A 23430-nucleotide genomic window follows, 5' to 3' on the forward strand; every position below is an offset into this window, starting at 1 on the left:
GGTGGCGAGAGTAAAGCACGACATACGCACATAGCCTGCTTCTCCCGAACAGTCCTAAAGAGAACGCCGGACTCTACATCCTTGTCCAATCACTGCTGATAATCAAAGTTGTCTTTTTAGTATGACCAGAAAATAATACCCGGAAGGGACTGATGGTCATGCTGACTGACGACATTGCAGGGACCACCTACTCAAAAAAAAAAAAAAAAAAAAATGGTTCAAATGGCTCTGAGTACTATGGGACTAAACAGCTGTGGTCACCAGTCCACTATAACTTAGAACTACTTAAACCTAACTACCCTAATGACATTACACATATCCATGCCCGAGGCAGGATTCGAACCTGCGACCGTAGCAGTCACACGGTTCCGGACTGCGCGGCCGGCGGACCATCTACTCGTCTGCTTTTCTGGCAATGACACTTCTGTAACCATCTGGTTAATAATTAGCTACATCCACGCTGCAGCGACTACATTAAAGTGCGATATCAACCTCAATAGTCCAGAAGCTTGTTCAAGATGCGTGCCGGCTCATTTTAGCTAACGAAACTTGCTAGTCTAAGCAAACTTTCATCAACCTTAGATGTTACTGAAAGTACGGTAGTTCTGACAATACTGTACCTTAAGGATGGCACGTCAAGATCCATGTCTTGCTTTCATCCCTACGTCACCCAAGGAAGTCTATACCAATCCCCTCCCCCGCCCCGACCTACAGCCACAGGCGCATACGCGTTGTTATTTTGCCTACGTGGCGTCGCAGCAGAAACCTAGAAATGTTTCTTTGGCCGCTACTGGCCGTTATGATTCTGAACTTATATACTCTATTCGTGAATTATGATGTGTAGCACTTATTCCTATGTTAGCAGTTCTGTCAAATCTCTAAATGTGTGACATACGTCTTCTTCGAAATGAAGACAAAATGAGTCCTTTGCCGACGTAGAATTCAAGTGTAGACAACATTTCTTGTAATTATTGTTTTACTATGTTACTGGAAGGCTATTAAAATATCTAAAATTTTCTGGTGGAAGTTGTGTTACTTTTTCGTCGTTAATCGCACAAATCTGCGGTAGTTACGAGATATAAATGTCTGCTTAACACAACTGCACCTGTAGACCAAATCCAAAGTACTGCACTAACATTTGTGCTGCCACACGGAAAAAATTCAACCAAATATAAGTCAACAGGATCTCATAAACGGTACAACATCGACGTTCAGAATCCATAGTAGAAAGAAAATTGAGAGACGTTTGGGTAATCGTCGATTACATTTACAGTTCTTCAGAAATTTTGTAAATATGGTTCAAGTTTCATATGTATCATATAATACCTTAGACATCTGTCTTTACTTAGTGGTAACTTTGAAGCAAAAGTGAAGTTCATGTTATCTAAAACCTGTCAGAATTTCAAGAAGCCATACCAATCTCAGACGCTTTTCATAGTTAATGAACCATGGAAGGAGACTAAGGTTAAAGCAATTGAGAATTTGTACTACCCCGTTGGGATGCGTGCCAGGATAGCTCCTTCTATGTTTTACAATGATGGTCGACGGAAATGACAAATATTAAAGTGAAAATTAAAATCTCATTCTCTAATTGCCAGATTTACGAAGCTTGCCGCATGCAGTGGGAAAAAGGAGGTGGGAAAAGATTTTATTTTTTGCCGTTCCTTTCCAGACGCCTTCCCAGAAAAGAGCCTAAGAAAGTTATCGTCAAAGAGGCACTGCCGAGAAGCTCCTCAGCATGAAAATGTGGACGTTTTAGGTAGTCTTGGCAGAAAAAGTTTATGTGGAATTATAGACACTATTTAAAGTTACAGTGAGATGATTCCTCAGGTATCACCCAAACATGGCAACATCAGAACACGGCGTTTACTCTCTTTTCTCACTTTTTGGGTATACGAAAGAGGAGTAAAGACAGCAGTACGGCAGACAACTGGGAATAAAGCAACGACGTGCATTCGGTCTTGTTTACAAACAAACTTCTCATTACCCGCGACAAACGCCTTATTTCAAAATAAAGTAATGGGAAGACAGAAGGGCCATAGTCTAATGAAACAGCTGCAGGGCTGTAAGCTTCCACCGTTGATCTCCGCTGGCACTGCATGTGAGTCGGCTTTTCCGTTGTTGCTCAAGCTGCATTTTATTAGTGTTCGTTACATTTGTTTCACGTTTCCTTTTTCTGTCGTAATATATAACTTCGCGAATCACTTATATGAGCAACAAGAAAAAACTATTTTTAACAGTAATTTTCTGCAGCGTCTGACAGACAGCATTTTTTACAAATAAATAAGTGGCTAAAACGGAGAGTATTACTTCACTGAGAACCTGCAAACCAATACTAATGTCTGTAATGATGCTATTCATAATTTTGTAAGAAATAACTGTTTCATGTTGTTTCGTAGGAAGCATGTAATATTCCAAACGCACTGTACAATGTTGTGATGGAAGATGATTATAGATAATAGTATTATAGGTAATAGTGTAGTTAAAGAGCTCTTTGTCGTTGAATATAAGTTGTAAATGTTCTTTCTTCTTGTTCTTCAACATTGTTTTAGGTGGAGAACTTTCTTTGTAGGTCCGTAGCTGACAAAGTATTCATCTGTAAACAGCGCTTGCGTAGCATCACTTTCTTGCCTTTATTTACTTTCTTTATATTTCTTTCTTTGCGGCTAGTTTCGGAATCGCAGCCCTATTCTCAAGCGCTTGTGTAAAAAAAAATAATACATAAAGAGTAAGTCTCAGAAGAAATATAGAGCTTTTGGTGAAATACAGTGTAACAGTCTTAAATTGCCGTTAAAGTGTGTAATATACATGATCCAATGACTGTCGGGCGGGACAACAGAGCAAGTTAGCTCACTGCTCCTGGGATTCGGGAAGACGATCAAATCCACCTGGCAGACTGAAGACCAGGACTGATGCGCTGGCCCTCCTGGATGCTATTTTTAGGCGTTTACCCACATCCCCCTAGGTATATACCGTGCTGGTACCTCCGCCCCGTCTCGGATTTCTGCTACACAAACATTTAGAAAACGTTCTCACCTGCACTAGACACAGCCATATGGGGTACGTAGGTTCCGTCCCGGGGGGAGCGGTGGCTTAGGGAAGGGCTTCCGGCCACCAGGTATCACAAACATTGCTTCAACACATATAACAACACCGCTCTCATAGAGAATCGAAAACAGACGGAAAAGAAGATACGCGATCCTGTGACTCACATAGAACTGACAGATATTTTTGTGTATTTCAACGTTTGGCACTGTTTTTCAGCATAAACATGTCATTTATAGTGCAACGGATGGTAGGACAAACTGCGGAATGTGTCGATCATGCCGCTTTCCGTGCTATCCTGTCATATACTGGTGTTAACCGTGAACATAGCTGCATTCATTGAGTTTTACTGTTGCATAAAATACATGTCGACGTGATAAGTTGAGCTTCGAACAATAAATGTTAATTATACATTTACTTAGATTGTGTCGTTAATTATCATTCTTTCTTGGTAGTTTCAGTACCTTTTAGTGCATCATATTTGCTTTATTCTGAAGCCAAAACTACATTTTATGCTGTGTATGGATTAATGTCCTGTTGTATCCCTAAGAAAAGCGTCATCAGCCTGAATATTGATTCGAAGACCACGGTACTTTAGTAGGTATGGTTCTGTTGGAGGTGGTATGCCATTGCTTTCCCCTGATCTCTGAACTGACCTACTCAGCCAGTTATAGGGGGATCTATAATGTGGATTGGTTCAAATGGCTCTGAGCACTATGCGACTTAACTTCTGAGGTCATCAGTCGCCTAGAACTTAGAACTAATTAAATCTAACTAACCTAAGGACATCACACACATCCATGCCCGAGGCAGGATTCGAACCTGCGACCGGAGCGGTCGCTCGGCTCCAGACTGTAGTGCCTAGAACCGCACCGCCACTCCGGCCGGCTATAATGTGGAATCCGAACCACAGAGGAACACGGTATTCTTCACATCAACAAGCATTGCGAGAGGTGAAAGTAGTGAAAAGTATCAGATAAAAATCCTAAGCTTGTCCAGGGATAGAAACCGAAACCTTTGGATTTGTAGTCTATCGCTTTACCTCTTAGCTGCCGAGCCACAACGTTCCCATATCCACACATAGTATAAAAATGGATGTACTTATATGTGTATGTATATATTTATTATGTTTCGCATCTCCTCCTAAACCACTACGCCAATTAGAAACAAAATTGGTACACGTATCACTTACTGTCTGGAAAGAATAGCTGTTGGGGTAAGAAGCACGTGCCTATGGAAGGGGTGGGTGTGGGCTTGGAGGTGAGAAAACAGTGTAGCCCCATGACGCGCAAATTCCCAAACCTTATTCATCCGGTATTTGAGAATAAGTGCACTTATCGACTTATAACAAACCTTGCACTTAATTCCAAAGCCTTAAGAAACTTTTTCGCCCCGACAACCACATGAAATGATGAAAGAAAAGAAGTTTGTTGCATACTACATTTTCGCTGTGTATGCAGTAGCACAGCCGCATCTAAATTTATTATTTATTTCCTACTAACCCTATTTGCAACAAATTTCGCAGGCAGTATCCAAATGTACCACTGAATGTACATTGAAAGTTATATCTTTGTACAATATATTATTCTAAAGATACGACATCATAAAAATTGAGCTGCGTGGAAACGAAACTGCAAGACAAAGTTCGCTAGAGATGCAGGTGAAACATGTGTACAAATAAATGTGAAATATGTTAAATACGTGAGACATGTAAGTCACACTTGCATTCTCGGGCAAAGCCATGGGTAAAAAGGTCCTCCTAAACCACTCGATCGGTTTTAACCAAACTTGGTAGACATATCTCTCCAGAAAGAAATCCTGTGGCGATAAGAACCAGCAACCTGTAATTGGGGTGGGATGATAACCTGGAGAAAGGATACAGAGAGTGGGGAAACAGGAAATGGACAGTGGAAGGGATGAAATGGATGGAGAGAGCGTGGAGGAAAAGGTGAGGTGGACAGAGAAAGGGGAGAAGAGCAGGTGGACAGAGAGAGGGGGGACAGCAGATGGACAGAGAAATGGGGAAGGAGTGGATATGAGGGATAAAGGAATGAGGAGATAGATAGTGGAGAGGTGGAAATGGGCTGGGGTTAGGGGGGAACAGAGTAACAGTGTTGGGATACGTAACCGGGCAACGACTGGTACTCAGCTAATATGGCATAAATAAATGTAAGTGTAATGCTGTTACTGTATAATGTAATTTACCAACACTTTAATGTTTATGTCGAAACTCGACCTTTAAGTTTTTTTTCTTTTTGTAAAATCTGCTTGAGAACATGATTGCGTCCCCAAAATTTGCCAAAAGGAAGAAACGTAAATAAATAGAATGAAACTAATAAAAGTCAGTGTCATGTCTTGTTTACAGAAATGCAACGAGAGGCGACAGAGAAGATGATCGAGTCATACCACAGCATCCTACAGAAGATCAAGGAGTTTTCCGGTGAGGACGACGTGGACAGGCTAGCTGCACAGTTTCTCAAACAGGAGGAGGAAAACTTCGCTTTGTTTAATTACGTCAATGAGCTGAATAACGAGGTAAGCTTGAAGCTTTCTTCAAGTACTGATTTACTAACAATAACTGTTCCAGTAGAATTTACCTAGAAACAGCGCAGGTGGTCAACATTTGTCCTGTGTGCAGTTCGTTCATTAACTGGGGCGAAGCTGTTATGATGCTTCTCTGTATAGAGGAATCTCCATCAAACTCTGAGACTGACGTTGCTGCATAGAAAAAACTATCAGGAATAAAATTTGTCAGAACACAGTTTGCTTGCAGTAGGTTACATTGCGTCAACGGTTCAGAATAGTAATATTGTCCCAATTAGCCTAAATTGGTACTCTTATTTTTTGAAATGGAGTATTTGATTTAACTTAATGGCTGTGTAGATATACTGTTTATTTCTTCTCTAATTTCATGTCTCATCTAAATAAAGTCAGCACTACAACTCTGACGTACCTGAAACATGAAATATGGCGATTATATTTAAATTTCAGCATTTTCTGTCCTCTTATATTTTCTCACAGAATACAGTTTAATGCAATAACTTCAGACATAGTTACTCGTCATCAGTTCAGCAAAACCTCTTGTAACGTATTGAAATTATCGGCATATGAATCTCTCGTGATTACAGAAACTATCAGGTCAAATAAGAGCTTTTTTACGATGAAATAAATGCGAAAATAAACTATTGCTGTATTCGGCTGATAACACAATTAAAATAGGACCACACGGTGTAAGCTAATTATAACTATAAGAATATCGTTTACAATGCAAATTGGAATTGTTACAGTACTTAGTTGGATGTTGTAATTATATACCTTGGTCACAATCAGTTCCTCTTTAATATTTCTAGTACTGAAACTGGGCGAGGGCGTTCCTGAAACACTATTCTAGTTTCATGAAGATCATCAAGAAAAGTAAGGCTTACCGACTTTCATGACGTTTATCATATTTGCGCAAAAATGTTTCATTTATCCATTTCCGTGCCAACAATATATCACACTTGCACAAAAAAAAGAGTCTGCTGGCGTAAGAGGCATATTTATTTAGCGATCAGCCTAAATATCACCTCGCACAGTGCACATACTTAAATTTACATCATTCCCGAATTTAAATCCATTTCGAATGTGGAACGTTTAAAGCCGAACCGAATTCAGTGACACGCTGCCCATTCTGTCGTATTCACTGTTGCTTCTAAATGAGACACCGCTGATCCTCGACGTAATCTCATTGAAAGCAGTGTTCCCACAGATGGTGTTTCGTCGGTAGCAATCCGCTAAGTTCTTCGATGACTCGTGTTAACATGTGCTAACCACCTCAATAGCTTGCTCTCAGAGTCGGCATTCACTAATACCCGTTTACTGTGTACCTGGGCGAAGCCAGCGTTTACAATTGTCGCATTACCACCGACGTCAATACACGGCCAGAGAGTTAATACCACCAGGATATTGCACCAATAAGCATTATGATGGTCGAAGATAAATGGGTCGTTAGGGGGCTTTGCAGTACATTCAGATACTGTTGATGCTATTACATGCTCCAGACTCCAGTTACCTCATGATGACTTTTGTATAGACATTATTGTTGAATTGACTGCAGTTTTTCAATGCTATAAACAGTATCGGACAACTAAAACGACACTAATTTCCTTTTAGCCAGTTCTGCTGTTGCTGTTGCTATTGCAGCTACTTTGTTTTATGGTACTCGATGCTGAGGTCACAAGCGTGCTACACCTGTACGTAGTTTTCTTCTCAATCAAGGCACAGATAATCTGTACAACACATTTCACGATTTACTTCTGATCAGACATTTACCACTTTTAGAAAATAAACCCCTAATAAACTCCATAAAAGACTGCTGTTTAGGTGTGTTAGTCCTTCACGGCACCCAAGCAATCTTCTGCGTAGTTTGGAATGTATGAGAGAGTTACTAGTGGAAGTAAATCTGTGAGGGAGGGTCGCGAGTCGTGCCCGGATAGCTCATCTGTTAAGAGTATTGTCCACGAAAGGCAAAGTTTCACATTTAAGCCCCGACCTAGCACACAAAATATTCAGTGTCTGAGTAGTTGAATTTCCAGTTATATAGATAGATCCCTCTTGAGATCTTCTTGTAGCAAGTGTATTTCATATCTTTCTGTATACAGTACTAATTTTAGCTTCAGCTTTGGATAAATAATATAAATGTGCTGTATCTTTCCTTACTTCATGTTGTTTTCTTAATAGCAGTGAGCAAATAGTTTTACTCCTTATATACTGAGTACTGCTCATGGACAAGTCGATGTATTTCGTTCATGCTTCACATCCGGTCTTTGCAAAACAGGTAAGCAAAATAATTCGGTCTCGTAGGTTTCTGTTGTTACTGAGTAGGAGAGCAATGATGATACTCAACTAGTAACATCCCCCTGTCGTTTTCTGCCACAGACGATACTACAGTTCTTATATATGAACCGGCTACATTCTTTAACAAATGGCGCATACATTCTACTAGAAAATATACTCTTTAAAACGACATTTACTGAAAATTACAACATTGCAGAAATTTACAATACTGAGAAAAATTTCATATTCATCTTTGCATGAATGAGATTAATGGTTACAGATACAACATAAACGATGTATTACGTAAATATCATAACAGAAGCTATGAAAGGCAACCACCAACGAACATTTGTAGATAAAGAGGTACATGAGCTTACCATTGACGATAAAATTAAAACATTCCAGCCAGTTGCGATGAAATGAAGTCTCCGAACCGTGCCTTATGCAAACGATGACTATATGAGGACTCTTGCAGTAAACATCTCACAGTAATGACCTCTTCGGCAGTTACGGCGCATACTTGAGACCCAAACTGCGTCGGCAAAATACAAAGCTAACCAAATGTCAAATATGATGATTACTTACGTCCTTTAGCATTCGGGAGGACGACGGTTCAATCACGCGTCCGGCCATCCTGATTTAGGTTTTTCGTGATTTCCCTAAATCACTCGAGGCAAATGCCGGGATGGTTCCTCTGAAAGGGCACGGCCGAGTTCCTTCCCCTTCCTTCCCTAATCCGATGAGACCGATGACCTCGCTGTCTGGTCTCCTTCCCCAAACAACCCCAACTTACGTCCATATACGTATGTTGGCGGGATAATTGCTGTGGAGGAGTCCCTTAAAACATACCGCTTGCCAATCACGATATGTCTAGCACAGCTTTACATGTACCGACCTGGGCTCAGCCAAGCATCGCTCCCAGCGGTCAGCGAAACACATACACTCCTGGAAATGGAAAAAAGAACACATTGACACCGGTGTGTCAGACCCACCATACTTGCTCCGGACACTGCAAGAGGGCTGTACAAGCAATGATCACACGCACGGCACAGCGGACACACCAGGAACCGCGGTGTTGGCCGTCGAATGGCGCTAGCTGCGCAGCATTTGTGCACAGCCGCCATCAGTGTCAGCCAGTTTGCCGTGGCATACGGAGCTCCATCGCAGTCTTTAACACTGGTAGCATGCCGCGACAGCGTGGACGTGAACCGTATGTGCAGTTGACGGACTTTGAGCGAGGGCGTATAGTGGGCATGCGGAAAGCTGGGTGGACGTACCGCCGAATTGCTCGACACGTGGGGCGTGAGGTCTCCACAGTACATCGATGTTGTCGCCAGTGGTCGGCGGAAGGTGCACGTGCCCGTCGACCTGGGACCGGACCACAGCGACGCACGGATGCACGACAAGACCGTAGGATCCTACGAAGTGCCGTAGGGGACCGCACCGCCACTTCCCAGCAAATTAGGGACACTGTTGCTCCTGGGGTATCGGCGAGGACCATTCGCAACCGTCTCCATGAAGCTGGGCTACGGTCCCGCACACCGTTAGGCCGTCTTCCGCCTACGCCCCAACATCGTGCAGCCCGCCTCCAGTGGTGTCGCGACAGGCGTGAATGGAGGGACGAATGGAGACGCGTCGTCTTCAGCGATGAGAGTCGCTTCTGCCTTGGTGCCAATGATGGTCGTATGCGTGTTTGGCTCCGTGCAGGTGAGCGCCACAATCAGGACTGCATACGACCGAGGCACACAGGGCCAACACCCGGCATCATGGTGTCGGGAGCGATCTCCTACACTGGCCGTACACCTCTGGTGATCGTCGAGGGGACACTGAATAGTGCACGGTACATCCAAACCGTCATCGAACCCATCGTTCTACCATTCCTAGACCGGCAAGGGAACTTACTGTTCCAACAGGACAATACACGTCCGCATGTATCCTGTGCCACCCAACGTGCTCTAGAAGGTGTAAGTCAACTACCCTGGCCAGCAAGATCTCCGGATCTGTCCCCCATTGAGCATGTTTGGGACTGGATGAAGCGTCGTCTCACGCCGTCTGCACGTCCAGCACGAACGCTGGTCCAACTGAGGCGCCAGGTGGAAATGGCATGGCAAGCCGTTCCACAGGACTACATCCAGCATCTCTACGATCGTCTCCATGGGAGAATAGCAGCCTGCATTGCTGCGAAAGGTGGATATACACTGTACTAGTGCCGACATTGTGCATGCTCTGTTGCCTGTGTCTATGTGCCTGTGGTTCTGTCTGTGTGATCATGTGATGTATCTGACCCCAGGAATGTGTCAATGAAGTTTCCCCTTCCTGGGACAATGAATTCACTGTGTTCTTATTTCAATTTCCAGGAGTGTATATTCTGCTGGTGTGGACATTCTTCCAAATGTAATGCTTAGTTGTATACTAACTATCCATGTTCACACAGGCCGAACGCCCTTGAACGAAAGACGCAAAAAAAGTCTGTGGTGTAAAGTCCCATTGACGGCGAGATAGTAAGGGGAAAAACTTGAAAAGGACAAGGATTTTGAAGGATTTCGGCCGTAGCTTTTTCAAAGGATTTTCACTATTGTCATTACAGGGAAGCCATAAGAAACCGACATTACGGTTGCCGGATAACGATTTAAGCCGCACTCCTGTCGAATGTGGTTCCAGATTTAGTGTGCTCCCCCATCCCTTCTTCAACCTCAGATTAAAGAAAAATAATTCTAACGTCTTAGACTCATGCTCATTTTTTATTCCAACTATCATAATTAATTTTATTGGTCAGTAAATGTGAAAATATTGAGTTACAATCCACGTCAGTTTACCACTTGCCCGTGCCTTTTTCTTTCAGAGAAATTTAGTTTTGTGATTGTGAGGTGGCATACCACCCTGCTCTTGAGGTAATTACAGGACAGTGATATCAATTAACCAACAGCTACAAAGCAGTTAAATGCTATAATTACCATCTCCGTTGCCGCGCAGGGTAGCCACGAGGTCTGAAGCGCTTTGCTTTCTCTTGTTATAACCCCTTAGCGCCCAAATGTGATGTTCGTGTATATGATAGCCATAATTTTTAGCTGATTTTCGTGTTTATTACCATGTTAAACGTTAATGTGACTGATCAAACATACCCGAAAACCCATACGTAATGCGGAATCGAGCCCTAGATGTCATGAGAGGCGTACCTGGCAGTGTGAAAGAAGGCCCGTGGTACTGAGCTGTCAATAGAAAAGCAGTACCAGCAGAAGTGGGTGGTCAGGACAGTTCAGTGAATGCTAACGTGAACTAGTCACTGGATGTCACCTGAGTACCAAATACATCAAGGACACTTCCTCTTTCTAAAGCTGTCCAAGGCTAATGTTGTTTCTGTGACTGTGACGTGGAAGCGCGAAGGAACAACCACAGCTAAACCGAGACCAGTCAGACCTCATGTACCTAGTACTGCAGAGGGTCGATGCATGATATTAGGGTAAGGAGTCACTCGTTCCAAAGTACTACCAGCAGCGCAGCCAGGACAATGAATGCGTAGGGAGCAAAAAAGTATTGGGTATAATGGTCGAGCAGCTCATCACAAGCCACACAATTCTGTAGTGAATCCTAAGTGACGCTTGAGGCGGTGTATAGAGGGACGCCACTGGACATTAGGTGACTGTAGCCTGTGGCCATCCGACGGAAGGGTTTGACGAATGTGAGGCGAACGTTACCTGCCATCACGTAGGAGGTGGTGTTTCAGTATGGGGTGTTTTTTTAAAACAGTGCGTGGTCCCCTTAATGCCCTTAATAAGACAGTAAATGGGGAAGATATGAAACTATTTTACAGAACTGTTTAATGCTTATAGTAGAGGAACAGTTCGGAGACGATGACTGTTTATATCAAATGACAATGCATCTTGTCATAAAGCAGCATATATGTGTCAATGGTTTCCTGAAAAGGTCTGACCTGTCCAGAGTCCCGATCTGAACCCAATGGAAAGATTTTGGGATGAGTTACGACGTTGCCTTCGCTCCAGACCCCACTGCCCGACATTCCTACTTTCTCTGGTTTCGACTTTTGAGGGAGAACGGGTTGGCGTTTCTCCACAGAGATGAAGACAGTTCATGAGCGCCCCAGGGTAGGTCAAGCAGACGCAAATGCGTAGATTGATCACACTCCATATTAATGCACAATAATAGGTCCCTGGTTACTTTTAATCACATACTGTATTGTCTTTCTCAGCAAGCATTTAGTAGACCTATATAAGACAACACGGATAGTGTATGCTCGATTTTGTAACGGACTCGTTACTTGCGTTTACCTTTGTTTCAGACACTTATAGTATTTGTCTACGATTTTCTCTTGCTGCAGTGGCAATCCATTTTTTCATCGATTTCGAATCTAACGTAGATATTTCTGTACACGATGTATGAAGCAACTGCACGACTTGAGACCAAGGACAATGGAGGGACTGGATTCACCGCCTAATATATACGTGGGTATGACTGCATGGTAGGAGAAAGCGTCTAGTAACGTCACAGTGGAAACACACGAAAAGGTTTCTTACTATAGTGCCTCAAAATATCTAGCCCAGATAATGTAGGAAGTTGAGGAGATAAATAAGGAATTAATTAAAAAATATATTTTATATGTCACTGTTGCTTAGTAGATCTATACCTAATAGAGTTGCCGTCAAGGAATTCGCAGTCATTGAACAACTTTCGAAGTATTTAGTTCAACTGTAGATCTATAGCAGTGTGTGTGCTTTCTGACATATAAGTAAGTCTCAAAATTGAAACCAGCGTAAAAATGCAACACGAGGTGAAGACACTGACACTTGAAGAAAACATTACATCTCAAGTGAAACAAAATGCAGACAAGCAGGGCTGAGACAGGCAGCAGGTAAACAAGGAATAGATAATGATCTGGCAAAGAAAGAATTTTGATACATATTGGTGCGCAGCTCTTGGAAAGGTCGTAGCCGCGCTCAGAGACGTACGATAAACTACACTCCTGGAAATTGAAATAAGAACACCGTGAATTCATTTTCCCAGGAAGGGGAAACTTCATTGACACATTCCTGGGGTCAGATACATCACATGATCACACAGACAGAACCACAGGCACATAGACACAGGCAACAGAGCATGCACAATGTCGGCACTAGTACAGTGTATATCCACCTTTCGCAGCAATGCAGGCTGCTATTCTCCCATGGAGACGATCGTAGAGATGCTGGATGTTGTCCTGTGGAACTATTTGCCATGCCATTTCCACCTGGCGCCTCAGTTGGACCAGCGTTTGTGCTGGACGTGCAGACCGCGTGAGACGACGCTTCATCCAGTCCCAAATATGCTAAATGGGGGACAGATCCGGAGATCTTGCCAGTCAGGGTAGTTGACTTACACCTTCTAGAGCACGTTGGGTGGCACGGGATACATGCGGACGTGCGTTGTCCTGTTGGAACAGCAAGTTCCCTTGCCGGTCTAGGAATGGTAGAACGATGGGTTTGATGACGGTTTGGATGTACCGTGCACTATTCAGTGTCCCCTCGACGATCACCAGAGGTGTACGGCCAGTGTAGGAGATCGCTCCCCACACCATGATGCCGGGTGTTGGCCCTGTGTGCCTCGGTCGTATGCAGTCCTGATTGTGGCGCTCACCTGCACGGCGCCAAACACGCATACGACCATCATTGGCACCAAGGCAGAAGCGACTCTCATCGCTGAAGACGACGCGTCTCCATTCGTCCCTCCATTCACGCCTGTCGCGACACCACCGGAGGCTGGCTGCACGATGTTGGGGCGTGAGCGAAAGACGGCCTAACGGTGTGCGGGACCGTAGCCCAGCTTCATGGAGACGGTTGCGAATGGTCCTCGCCGATACCCCAGGAGCAACAGTGTCCCTAATTTGCTGGGAAGTGGCGGTGCGGTCCCCTACGGCACTGCGTACGATCCTACGGTCTTGGCGTGCATCCGTACGTCGCTGCGGTCCGGTCCCAGGTCGACGGGCACGTGCACCTTCCGCCGACCACTGGCGACAACATCGATGTACTGTGGAGACCTCACGCCCCACGTGTTGAGCAATTCGGCGGTACGTCCACCCGGCCTCCCGCATGCCCACTATACGCCCTCGCTCAAAGTCCGTCAACTGCACATACGGTTCACGTCCACGCTGTCGCGGCATGCTACCAGTGTTAAAGACTGCGATGGAGCTCCGTATGCCACGGCAAACTGGCTGACACTGACGGCGGCGGTGCACAAATGCTGCGCAGCTAGCGCCATTCGACGGCCAACACCGCGGTTCCTGGTGTGTCCGCTGTGCCGTGCGTGTGATCATTGCTTGTACAGACCTCTCGCAGTGTCCGGGGCAAGTATGGTGGGTCTGACACACCGGTGTCAATGTGTTCTTTTTTCCATTTCCAGGAGTGTAGGTACAAACGTAGCATTATTGCTGTAATTAGAATAGTAAACTTTCCGTGGGTCAAAAATTACAGCCAGTGTCCATCAATTGTTCAGAATTTGCTGTAAACTGCCCTAATACCTTAGCTCTATACATAATGGAGTAGCTTCCGTATGTGAATAATGCTGTACGCAGGATGTAGAGTTTGTCACCTTCGCAGTTAATGTGAACGAAATACGCTCTGCCCTTTTGCATTGTCTGACCTTTGTCACTCTCAGTACGAGAGACAACTAGCAGAATACTCGGCCATGTAGTAATCACAGCCTTTTGATGTTATTTGAAGAGAGCCTTTCCTAAGCTTCCCTACAACTTGCGTGCCTTACAGCAATTCAGATGAGTACATATCACGTACAACCCAAATTTTCTAGTAGCTGATGTTGTCTGCAAAGTGACACTGCACCATATTTTGTATTCTCACCCAGGGAGATATAACAGCCACTGAGGCAGAATATTAATATTTTGGGGGGTGAAATTTCAAAGCCCCGCCGTAACGTTTCCGTTACTTCCCTCCATCATGTAACGCAAGCACCAAGATGATTAATTTAGAAAGGCCAGACCGATTTTCCACCCACTGTTCGATATGAGCTAGCATTCCAATCCTACTGTATCGTAACATTATGCAACACTTTGAAGAAAAGGACCTGTTGATGCATAACCAGCATGGACTCAGAAAAACCGTTCTTGTGAAACACAACTGGCGTGATGCGTACGAAGTAATCAGTGCTCTCGACGGGGGATATCAAGATGATTTGATGTTTATAGTAGGCTTTTGCCATCGTGTCTCACAAGCAGCTTCTAACTGAACTGCATGCGTCTGGAGTATGGTCTCAGCTGTGCGTCTGGATTCATGATTTTATATCAGAAAATTCGCAACTGATCGGAGGTCAGCTAGTGAGATGAAATATACGGGGTGATTATAATTAAAGTTAAACTTTCAAACCGCTGTAGAAATGACGCCAGTGGTCAGAATGACTTCAAATTGCAACAGAATATTATCGGAGAAGGGGAAAAACCTATGACAGAAAAAAAAATAGTTACAAAATGTAGCAATAGATGACACTGTAAACGTCATAATTTAATAGTGGTCGACTGCAAATGACAAGTGAATTATATTACAATGCCTAAGGTGTTCGTCTGACGTTAAAGAAACTGTACAACTCAGTGTACATGGGTGTTCAGTTGTGATACTGTTAGTTACGCAACCCCTTCCATCACGGCAAGGAATTATCACATCGGATGGGAAAAATTGATTTTTTACTGTCCCTAGGCCGAAAACAGTATAAAAAGCATCAATCACGTCGGTTTTTAAGTGTCCTGGGGTCAAAAACCGCATAAATAGTATGAAACAAAATCAAATTGGATTATTAATTTCAGTGTGACTGGCGCAGAATATGTTAGATATACTGTCCACCGTTTTCCGCAAGAAGTTGAAATCGAGAAACAGCATGTTCCACAATTGATCGAAGTGTTTCCGGGCTCACATTCAGAATGTGTTACGCAGTGAGTGCCTTCAGTGCAACTAAGTTTGCTATGGGAACACTGAACACAACATCTTTCAGATAGCTCCACAACCAGAAGTCACACGCATTAATATCAATTAATATCAGGTGATCGGGACGGCCAGGCTGTAGGGAAATGTCGGCTGAAAATTCTACCATTTCCGAAATAGCGCTTCAGCAGCTGCTTAACGTGATTTTCAGTGTGCAGAAGTGCGCCATCTTGCATAGAAATGATCCCATCCACGCATTCACGCTGTTGGAGAGCTGGAATGACGTGGTTGCGAAAAAGACACTTATAGCCCTTACCAGTGACGGTACAGGTAACAGGAACGGAAACACCTGTCTCTTCGAAAAAATATGGCCCTATGATAAATGATGCCATAAACCCGCACCACACAGTGACCTTTTCAGGATGAAGTGGTACTGGTTGATTTGCGTGTGGACTTTCTGTTGCCCATATTCGACAATTTTGTGTATTGACGCATCCTGTCAGATAGAACTGGGTGGGCTTCGTCTGACCACAAAATCTTCAGAGCCAATTATTTTCCACTTCCATCCGAGCAAGAAATTAGAACGCAAAGGTCTCTCTTGCTAGCAGATCAACGGAAAGCAACTCGTGCACATGGGGAATTTTGAATGGATAGCAAAGAAGGATGTTTCGTAGGATTTTAAGCACCGTGTTCATGGGTATGTCCAGTGTTCGGACAATTCTCCGTTCACTACACGTTTGCACACCACCACTCGTCTCCTCCTGCATTGCTGTGGCCACTGCTTCCACTGACGTCGAATCAATTCGTTTCTTCCCTCTACCAGGTTGCACACCAAAAGAGCCCGTCCGTTCAAATTTCCAGTACATTTTTCCATACCGACGGCAGTCATTGGGCCAAAGTTGTTTTTCAAGCTCTTCAGTGACCACAACTTCTGCAGAACGACGTGTGCACAGTCATCATTCTTGTAATACAGCTTTATAAGCAGAGCGCGTTCCTGCATTGAGACAGTCATGGCGAACGTCACTGACGCGACAGGAGGAAAAGCAGTGTACCCGGCGTGTTTATAGCAACTTCAGTAGGTCGTGTGCATGACAAGTGTCATGGTTCAAATGGCTCTGAGCACTATGGGAATAAACAGCTGTGGTCATCAGTCCCCTAGAACTTAGAACTACTTAAACCTAACTAACCTAAGGACAGCACACACATCTATGCCCGAGGCAGAATTCAAACCTGCGACCGTAGCAGCCGTGAGGTTCATGACTGAAGCGCCTAGAACCGCTCGGCCACAGCGGACGGCCCGAAAGTGACACTGAAATACGGTGTTATTCAGAGCTAACAAACCATAGCTGGTACTTAGATACAACAGGAGTCGCCAGCATATAAGCAGTATCTACAAGAATTTAGCACACATGAAGTGTCATTGATGTACAGTGAGAAAAGAAATGAACCAAGGAGTGAACCCTGGTGGAAACCATAGTGGCTTCTTTGAACTCCAGGTGACTCGCAGCCATCAGTTTCTGAGACAGCTATTGAAACAAAGTATTGTACTCTTAGAAAAATGTAGTTGTTTCATTTTCTTAAGTAATGTAACGGACAGTCAAATGAAAACGAATCGCGTGGGAACAAAGTAGGTAAACTGTTTATTATTTCAAACGTAATGGCCAGAACTGTTAGAACAGTTATCCCACTGTGAGGCAACACGACGAATGACATCAACAAATAATGTTTGCGGTTGCCTATCGAACCATGGTTGTACCCTGGCGTACACTTCTTCGCCTGAAGTAAATCGACGACCCGTCGACAAGACGCCAATGCTGTTTCGAGTATGTTACAGAAGTTTCACCGGAAAGCGCTTACACATCCTCCATACAGTCCCTATCTCTCCCTAGATGACTTTAACATTTTAGAGCACTCAAGAAAGACATTCGTGGTCGTCGATTTGCTTCGGACGAAGAGGTGCACGCCTGAGTACAATCATGGCTCTGTAGCCAAACTCAGACATTTTTCTTTGCAGACATTGATCGTCTAGCCTCACAGTAGCATAAATGTATTAATATTTATGGCAACTAACTTTGAAACAATGAAAAGGTTACTTAACTTTGTACTCGTGAGGTCTTATGGGACCAAACTGCTGAGGTCTTCGGTCGCTACACTTACACACTAGTTAATCTAACTTAAACTAACTTCCTCTAAGGACAACGCACACACACACATGCGCAAGGGAGGACTCGAACCACGGACGGGGGGAGCCGCGCGAACCGTGACAAGACGCCTCAGTCCGCGATGCTACCCCGCGCGGCTTACTTGCCTTTTATCCACGTGTCTGTTGCATTTGGCTGTCCCTTAAAAGTCATATGTCGAAACCTACAGTATCAAAGACTTGATCAAGTTAAAAAATGTTGGATGGTTGCATCACAGTTGTCCATGGCATGTTCGAAATCGTCAGTCGCCTTTTTTTTATGCACTTTGCTGTGTTATTGTGTTATTGGTTATTTATCGTGGACGTTATATGTTTTAATATAATCCGTCAACTGTTCGTGAGAAATGTACTGCACGGCTTAAGATATTAGAAGTATCTGCCTGTGGCTAAGAATCAGTCGCAACTTGAGAGCTATTTGCTGTCGAGAATGTGCCTTTTAATTAGTCTGCGTGTACTTCAATAACTGCATCAGGTTTTGCTTCTCCAGTACCGAAATCGAGCAGTATTTTCCACAATAGTGCGTAAAACAAAGGAGAAAATCGTGATTTGGTGATGTGAACGCTTGCTTTTGCTTTTGCTTTGTTCCCTTTACACTAAACAAAATCCAGGAGTTGGGTTTCGCTTGAATTTTCCTGTATGCGGAGTACCGTTGATTCCTAATGTGGCGCAGTTCCGTAGCCAGCCATTAAGTGCAGATTTTAGCTGCAGTTCTTTGTGTCTCTCGTGACGGTTACATACTAGTACTATGACACTATCGAGGTCAACGCTGACTGATAGGATGATACAGTTCCAGGTTTTGATGGTTTACAGGTTGCCTTCTTCAGATAGAGTCACTGCAACATTTTCAACCACAGTATCTGTGGGAAACATGCATGACGTACAGACATACGTCATATAACGTCAGAAATGTTAACTGCACGTCACAGTGTTCAGAAGATCCAGTATGGCCTTCCGTTTCTGGTTCTTCTTGATTTTTATTCACACAAATACACCGAATACACACGTGGCCGTCGTGAGCAACATTGCCTTGGGCGCCTCATTTCTCGTTGCGATGACGTTCTTAGGTCACCTATGTCGCCAGAATTGACAGATTGTGGCTTTTTCTTGTGAGGGTATTTCACGGAGCGAAACTATGTTAACAAAACCAAATGTGTAGTGAACCTGAGAGCTGCCGTTAAGGAAGAAGAGGATTTGATTGACCAACAGTTGTCAAGCTGAGTTGTCAGTTACATCTGGCAAAGTTGAAAACTGTATTCGAAAGAAAGGCCGCCACTTGGATAACGTAGTTATTCGTAAGAGACTATGTAAACCAAACACCACATGTTAAGACTTTTATCCATTGTGGATGTGGAACACTGCGACTGTGGTGTGAAAAGGTTTTCAGAAATTACTGCAACCAGTCACCTTTTATGTAGATGTATTTTATTTAACCATGACCGGTTTCGAGCTGCCTAGCAACTCATCATCAGATGGTATATACATTCAGTGCTTTTTTGTACCCATTGTGTGGGTTCGTATCTGTGGCTAAGTGTGTTCAGCGATTATTACGAAAAACAAGATATATGTTTCCAACAGTGGCTCATAAAAGTAATATACATCTAGAGAAAGTTTTAACTTGTGAAATTGTGAAAAACAAGAACAAGAATGGTTTCAAGAATACCTCCTAAAAGAGATATATATACCTGCAGAAAGATTTATCTCCACAGATACTCAACCACCCACACAATGGGTACAAAAAAAGCACTGAATGTATATACCATCTGATGATGAGTTGCTAGGCAGCTCGAAACCGGTCATGGTTAAATAAAATACATCTACATAAAAGGTGACTGGTTGCAGTAATTTCTGAAAACCTTACCACATGTTAAGTTTTGAAGTTGTATAAATAATTTTTTTGTTAAAAATCAGCTTTGTAAAACCGTCCGTTTCACGTAGGTCTCCATGTATACTACTTTGAAGTTTCAATTTTCCCCCCGCTTTCCACCTCCACTCAGGACTTCTTCACGTTGATAGATTTTCGTTCACGACTACCTCAATTAAAAAGCATTCTTCCTCTAGCCTTGCCACATTGAAACTAACGTAACAAGTAAGTCACAAAGTGCTTTCTATTTGTTTTCATTACTTAACCACTGATTATGTAATACCTCCGAAAACCTAGCAACTGTTTTCAGCCAAGTTGGCGTACACAAATACATGCATATGAGGAAAGTGAACCGTGCACAAACTTTTCCCCTTGCAGTGTGATATGGATTCACGCCGTTTTCATACTTAGAAGTAGGATCCTCGTCATGGGAGTAAGCGAAGTACTCAGCAGGTGTAATCGTCGACAATACCCGGAAACTAGAAGAGGTATATAGGGAACATTCGTAAATTAATAACACAAACTTCTACGCCTTTGAACAGAAATTCTTCGGGCAAACACTGAACTCACGAGACGCTACGGCCGTATGTGTCACTGTCATCCGTGTCTTTGTCATTGCGACGCACAAACAAGATAAGTTGTCAGGAGCCTAACGGTGTTTGTTACAGCGCCACGTGTAACCCACTATAGGTTACAAAACAAGAGATTATAAAGTCTTTGGCGTAGGTACTCATTCATATTTTTAACCGTTTCTTCTCCTACCACATTTTCATACATTTTCGCTTCTTCCAAAGGTCTAAAGCTCTGGACATCGAGGGCAGAGTCATTGAGGCTGCATTTCTGATTGCATTGTGTTTAGATTCAAATACGCTTCTTCTGAGAAAAGTGCTGTTAAGTCTAAAAAATGACGCGCATTACTCGGGTGTAACGAAATATGGATAACGAGCGCGAGTGTACACAATTAATATGCAGTCCTCGTGGCCTGCTCGTCGCTCGCAAATTCTGGGCTCCTAACCGGTTTACTGAAACATCGCTGTTTGCGTCTGGCGGTCCACCCTTCCCCCCCCCCCCCCCCTCCTCCCCCTGGCATATACAAACACACACACACAGGGCATAAATAGCTTTTTATTTATTTTCACCGGAAATTCTGGAAGTGGTATTTTGTTGTTTATGACAGGCTCCATAGGTACTTACGATGGAAACTGTGTGACAATAAAAACAACAATGAAGATGAAACCAATTCAAAGAGTTTCATAGTATTAGTGTGAAGGTATTCGTCAGTTTTAATTACAGCCTTAATAAAATACCATTTCAGTTAGTAAATAATCTGGATAATTGCTGATGACAACAGAAGCGTGCGAAACTCTAGGAGAACACAGCAATTTTTTTCTGTAAAAACAACTAGGGCTATATTCCTTTACAAACATATTCCTAATTAAGATGTCTGAGGACAAGGGACTGTACGAACATCAAATATCAGTAAATATCCAAGAAGCTATGATTTGTAGATATATTTTAAGCCTTTTGTCTGGAGAAAATTGTGACTTTAGATAAATAACGAGAGTTTCTGACTTTCTCGTACGCCATCGTTTGAATTACCAAGTGATACGACCACCAAGATTCGTGGACTGCTGAAGGAAATTTACATCAAAGCTAACTGAGAAAACTGAGCACTGTGACGAACTAAGCATAACCTCCTCTGCAGCAGAGTTCATTTGCTGCGGAAACTACACAGAACGAGTGTTTGTAAGTAATCACCATTCCCGTCCTTAAAACTAAATACTCATCAAAATGGGATAGGATGGGGGTTTCCTAGCACAGAAATTTATGTGAAACGATTAATACACTAAAAATAGTTACGCATGGGACAATTACAAATAATTATCAGAGGAGAATTGTAGTTAGATTGGCGTTGTTTATGAAATAGAGAACATTTTAAGTTTTAGGTTTCCATTTTACACTTCGGAGACATGTGCTTTGACGAAGTAGTTGCCATTTTAGAAATAAATCCAGGTCTTGGAATATTTCGTTTTTGTGCTTAAGGAACGGCTGGGACTTCTGGTAAAGAGGATAGAAAGATAACGGTTTATTGTTCTGTTAACGACGAGGAGTTTATTAGCGACGTTCAAGCTTAGATTAGGGAACGGAGAGAAAGAAAATCGGCCATACACTTCCAGTGGAGCCATCTAGGTATTTGCTTTAATAGCTTCATGGCAACCAGGAGGTCCTTAGAGACAGAACATAAGCTGGGTTTGGAGATGGCTGGTGAAGGAAATCAGCGACATGTTTCCCAAACATCACACTGTTTAGGTGAACCAAGGTAAATCTTTATGTGCATGGCTCGGTGGTCATTTTAACCGCCATTCTCCCAAATGTCTTACGATGGTGCCACTTTGCTCCGTTATTTTAGGTGAAAGGGGGGTGGTTATGCACTATCACTTTGCTAAATATCACATTCGCCACTAACTGTGTTATTTTACAAAGATTCCTAACATTAATAGATTTTCATATTGGTTATCAATGAGGGGGAGACACAATGTAAAGGGTGTAAAATTTGAATATACTAAGTTTCATTTCTCTTTTAGAATTTGTATATGGTTCGTTGATTGTTTCGAGGGAGGAGTCCCAACAGCGTGGTCATCAGTCCCATCGGATTAGGGGAAGATGGGGTAGGAAGTCGGCTGTGCCCTTTCACAGGAACAACACCGAAATTTACCTCAAGCGGTTTAGGGAAATCACGAAAATCTTAATCAGGATGTCTGGACGCGGGTCTGAACCGTCGTCCTCTCGAATGCGAGTGCACTGTGCTAACCACTGCGCCACCTCGCTCTGTAGAATATGTATATGGTAACAAATGTAATAACCCCGAGGGTAACAATAATCTTTTTGTTTCATTCCTTCAACCCATAAACGCGAGAGTGTGGAATACATTGTACATAAGGTACGGAAATGCTCAGTTTGCGGACCACTGTTACTTTTAAAAACCGTGCAGTCTCATCTTCACTAAAAATCCTCGAAGTCTGTAGCATAAATTTTCAAACACTCCACATAGTTAAATTAAAAATAGTATTTTGCCTTAAATAAAGCTTAGGTGATCTCGTCTATTAGCCTTTCCTCAGTGTAGTTCAGCCTAGAATTTAAGCCATGGCTACAAGTTCTTACAACGATCACTAAATTCATATGTAACGCGACACCACAACGCACTTACCACTAACGTTTAGTACAGAAAGATTTTATACTGTGTTAAGGTTTTGTACACACTTTTGAGATAGCTGTATTAGGGAATAGAAGCTAGAAGTACTACATTAGATACGAGAAATTCGAAACAAAGTTATCTATCTATGTCACTGATAAATTGAGGAGATTTAGAACGACGACCACATAGCATATTTTTGAAATTAACTGTTATTTTTGAATGTTTGCGTAAATAATCAAGTAAAACGTAAGGCCACATGAAACAGTCACGTTGAATCTCTGTACAGTTCAATAGTATCACTGGTAGCTGTTTACCTTAGTTTTCGAAAATGCTCGAAGTTTACGAATCATCTTGCTTGCCAGGAGACGTGATGGGCCGGAAAACCAGGAAAGACAGA

At 43.1% G+C, this 23430-nt stretch overlaps 1 protein-coding gene across 1 annotated transcript in view; it reads left to right on the plus strand.

Moving 5' to 3' along the window:
- The window catches only part of LOC126298234 (coiled-coil domain-containing protein 63), a 244825-nt gene that overhangs the window by 173645 nt on the left and 47750 nt on the right, over nucleotides 1-23430 (plus strand). The window contains exon 6 of the mRNA XM_049989540.1: nucleotides 5411-5580. Within this exon, the coding sequence (XP_049845497.1) occupies nucleotides 5411-5580 (170 nt within the window). The remainder of the gene's footprint in view (nucleotides 1-5410; nucleotides 5581-23430) is intronic.

Source organism: Schistocerca gregaria, chromosome X (genome assembly GCF_023897955.1).
Source record: "Schistocerca gregaria isolate iqSchGreg1 chromosome X, iqSchGreg1.2, whole genome shotgun sequence".
NCBI lineage: Eukaryota > Metazoa > Arthropoda > Insecta > Orthoptera > Acrididae > Schistocerca > Schistocerca gregaria.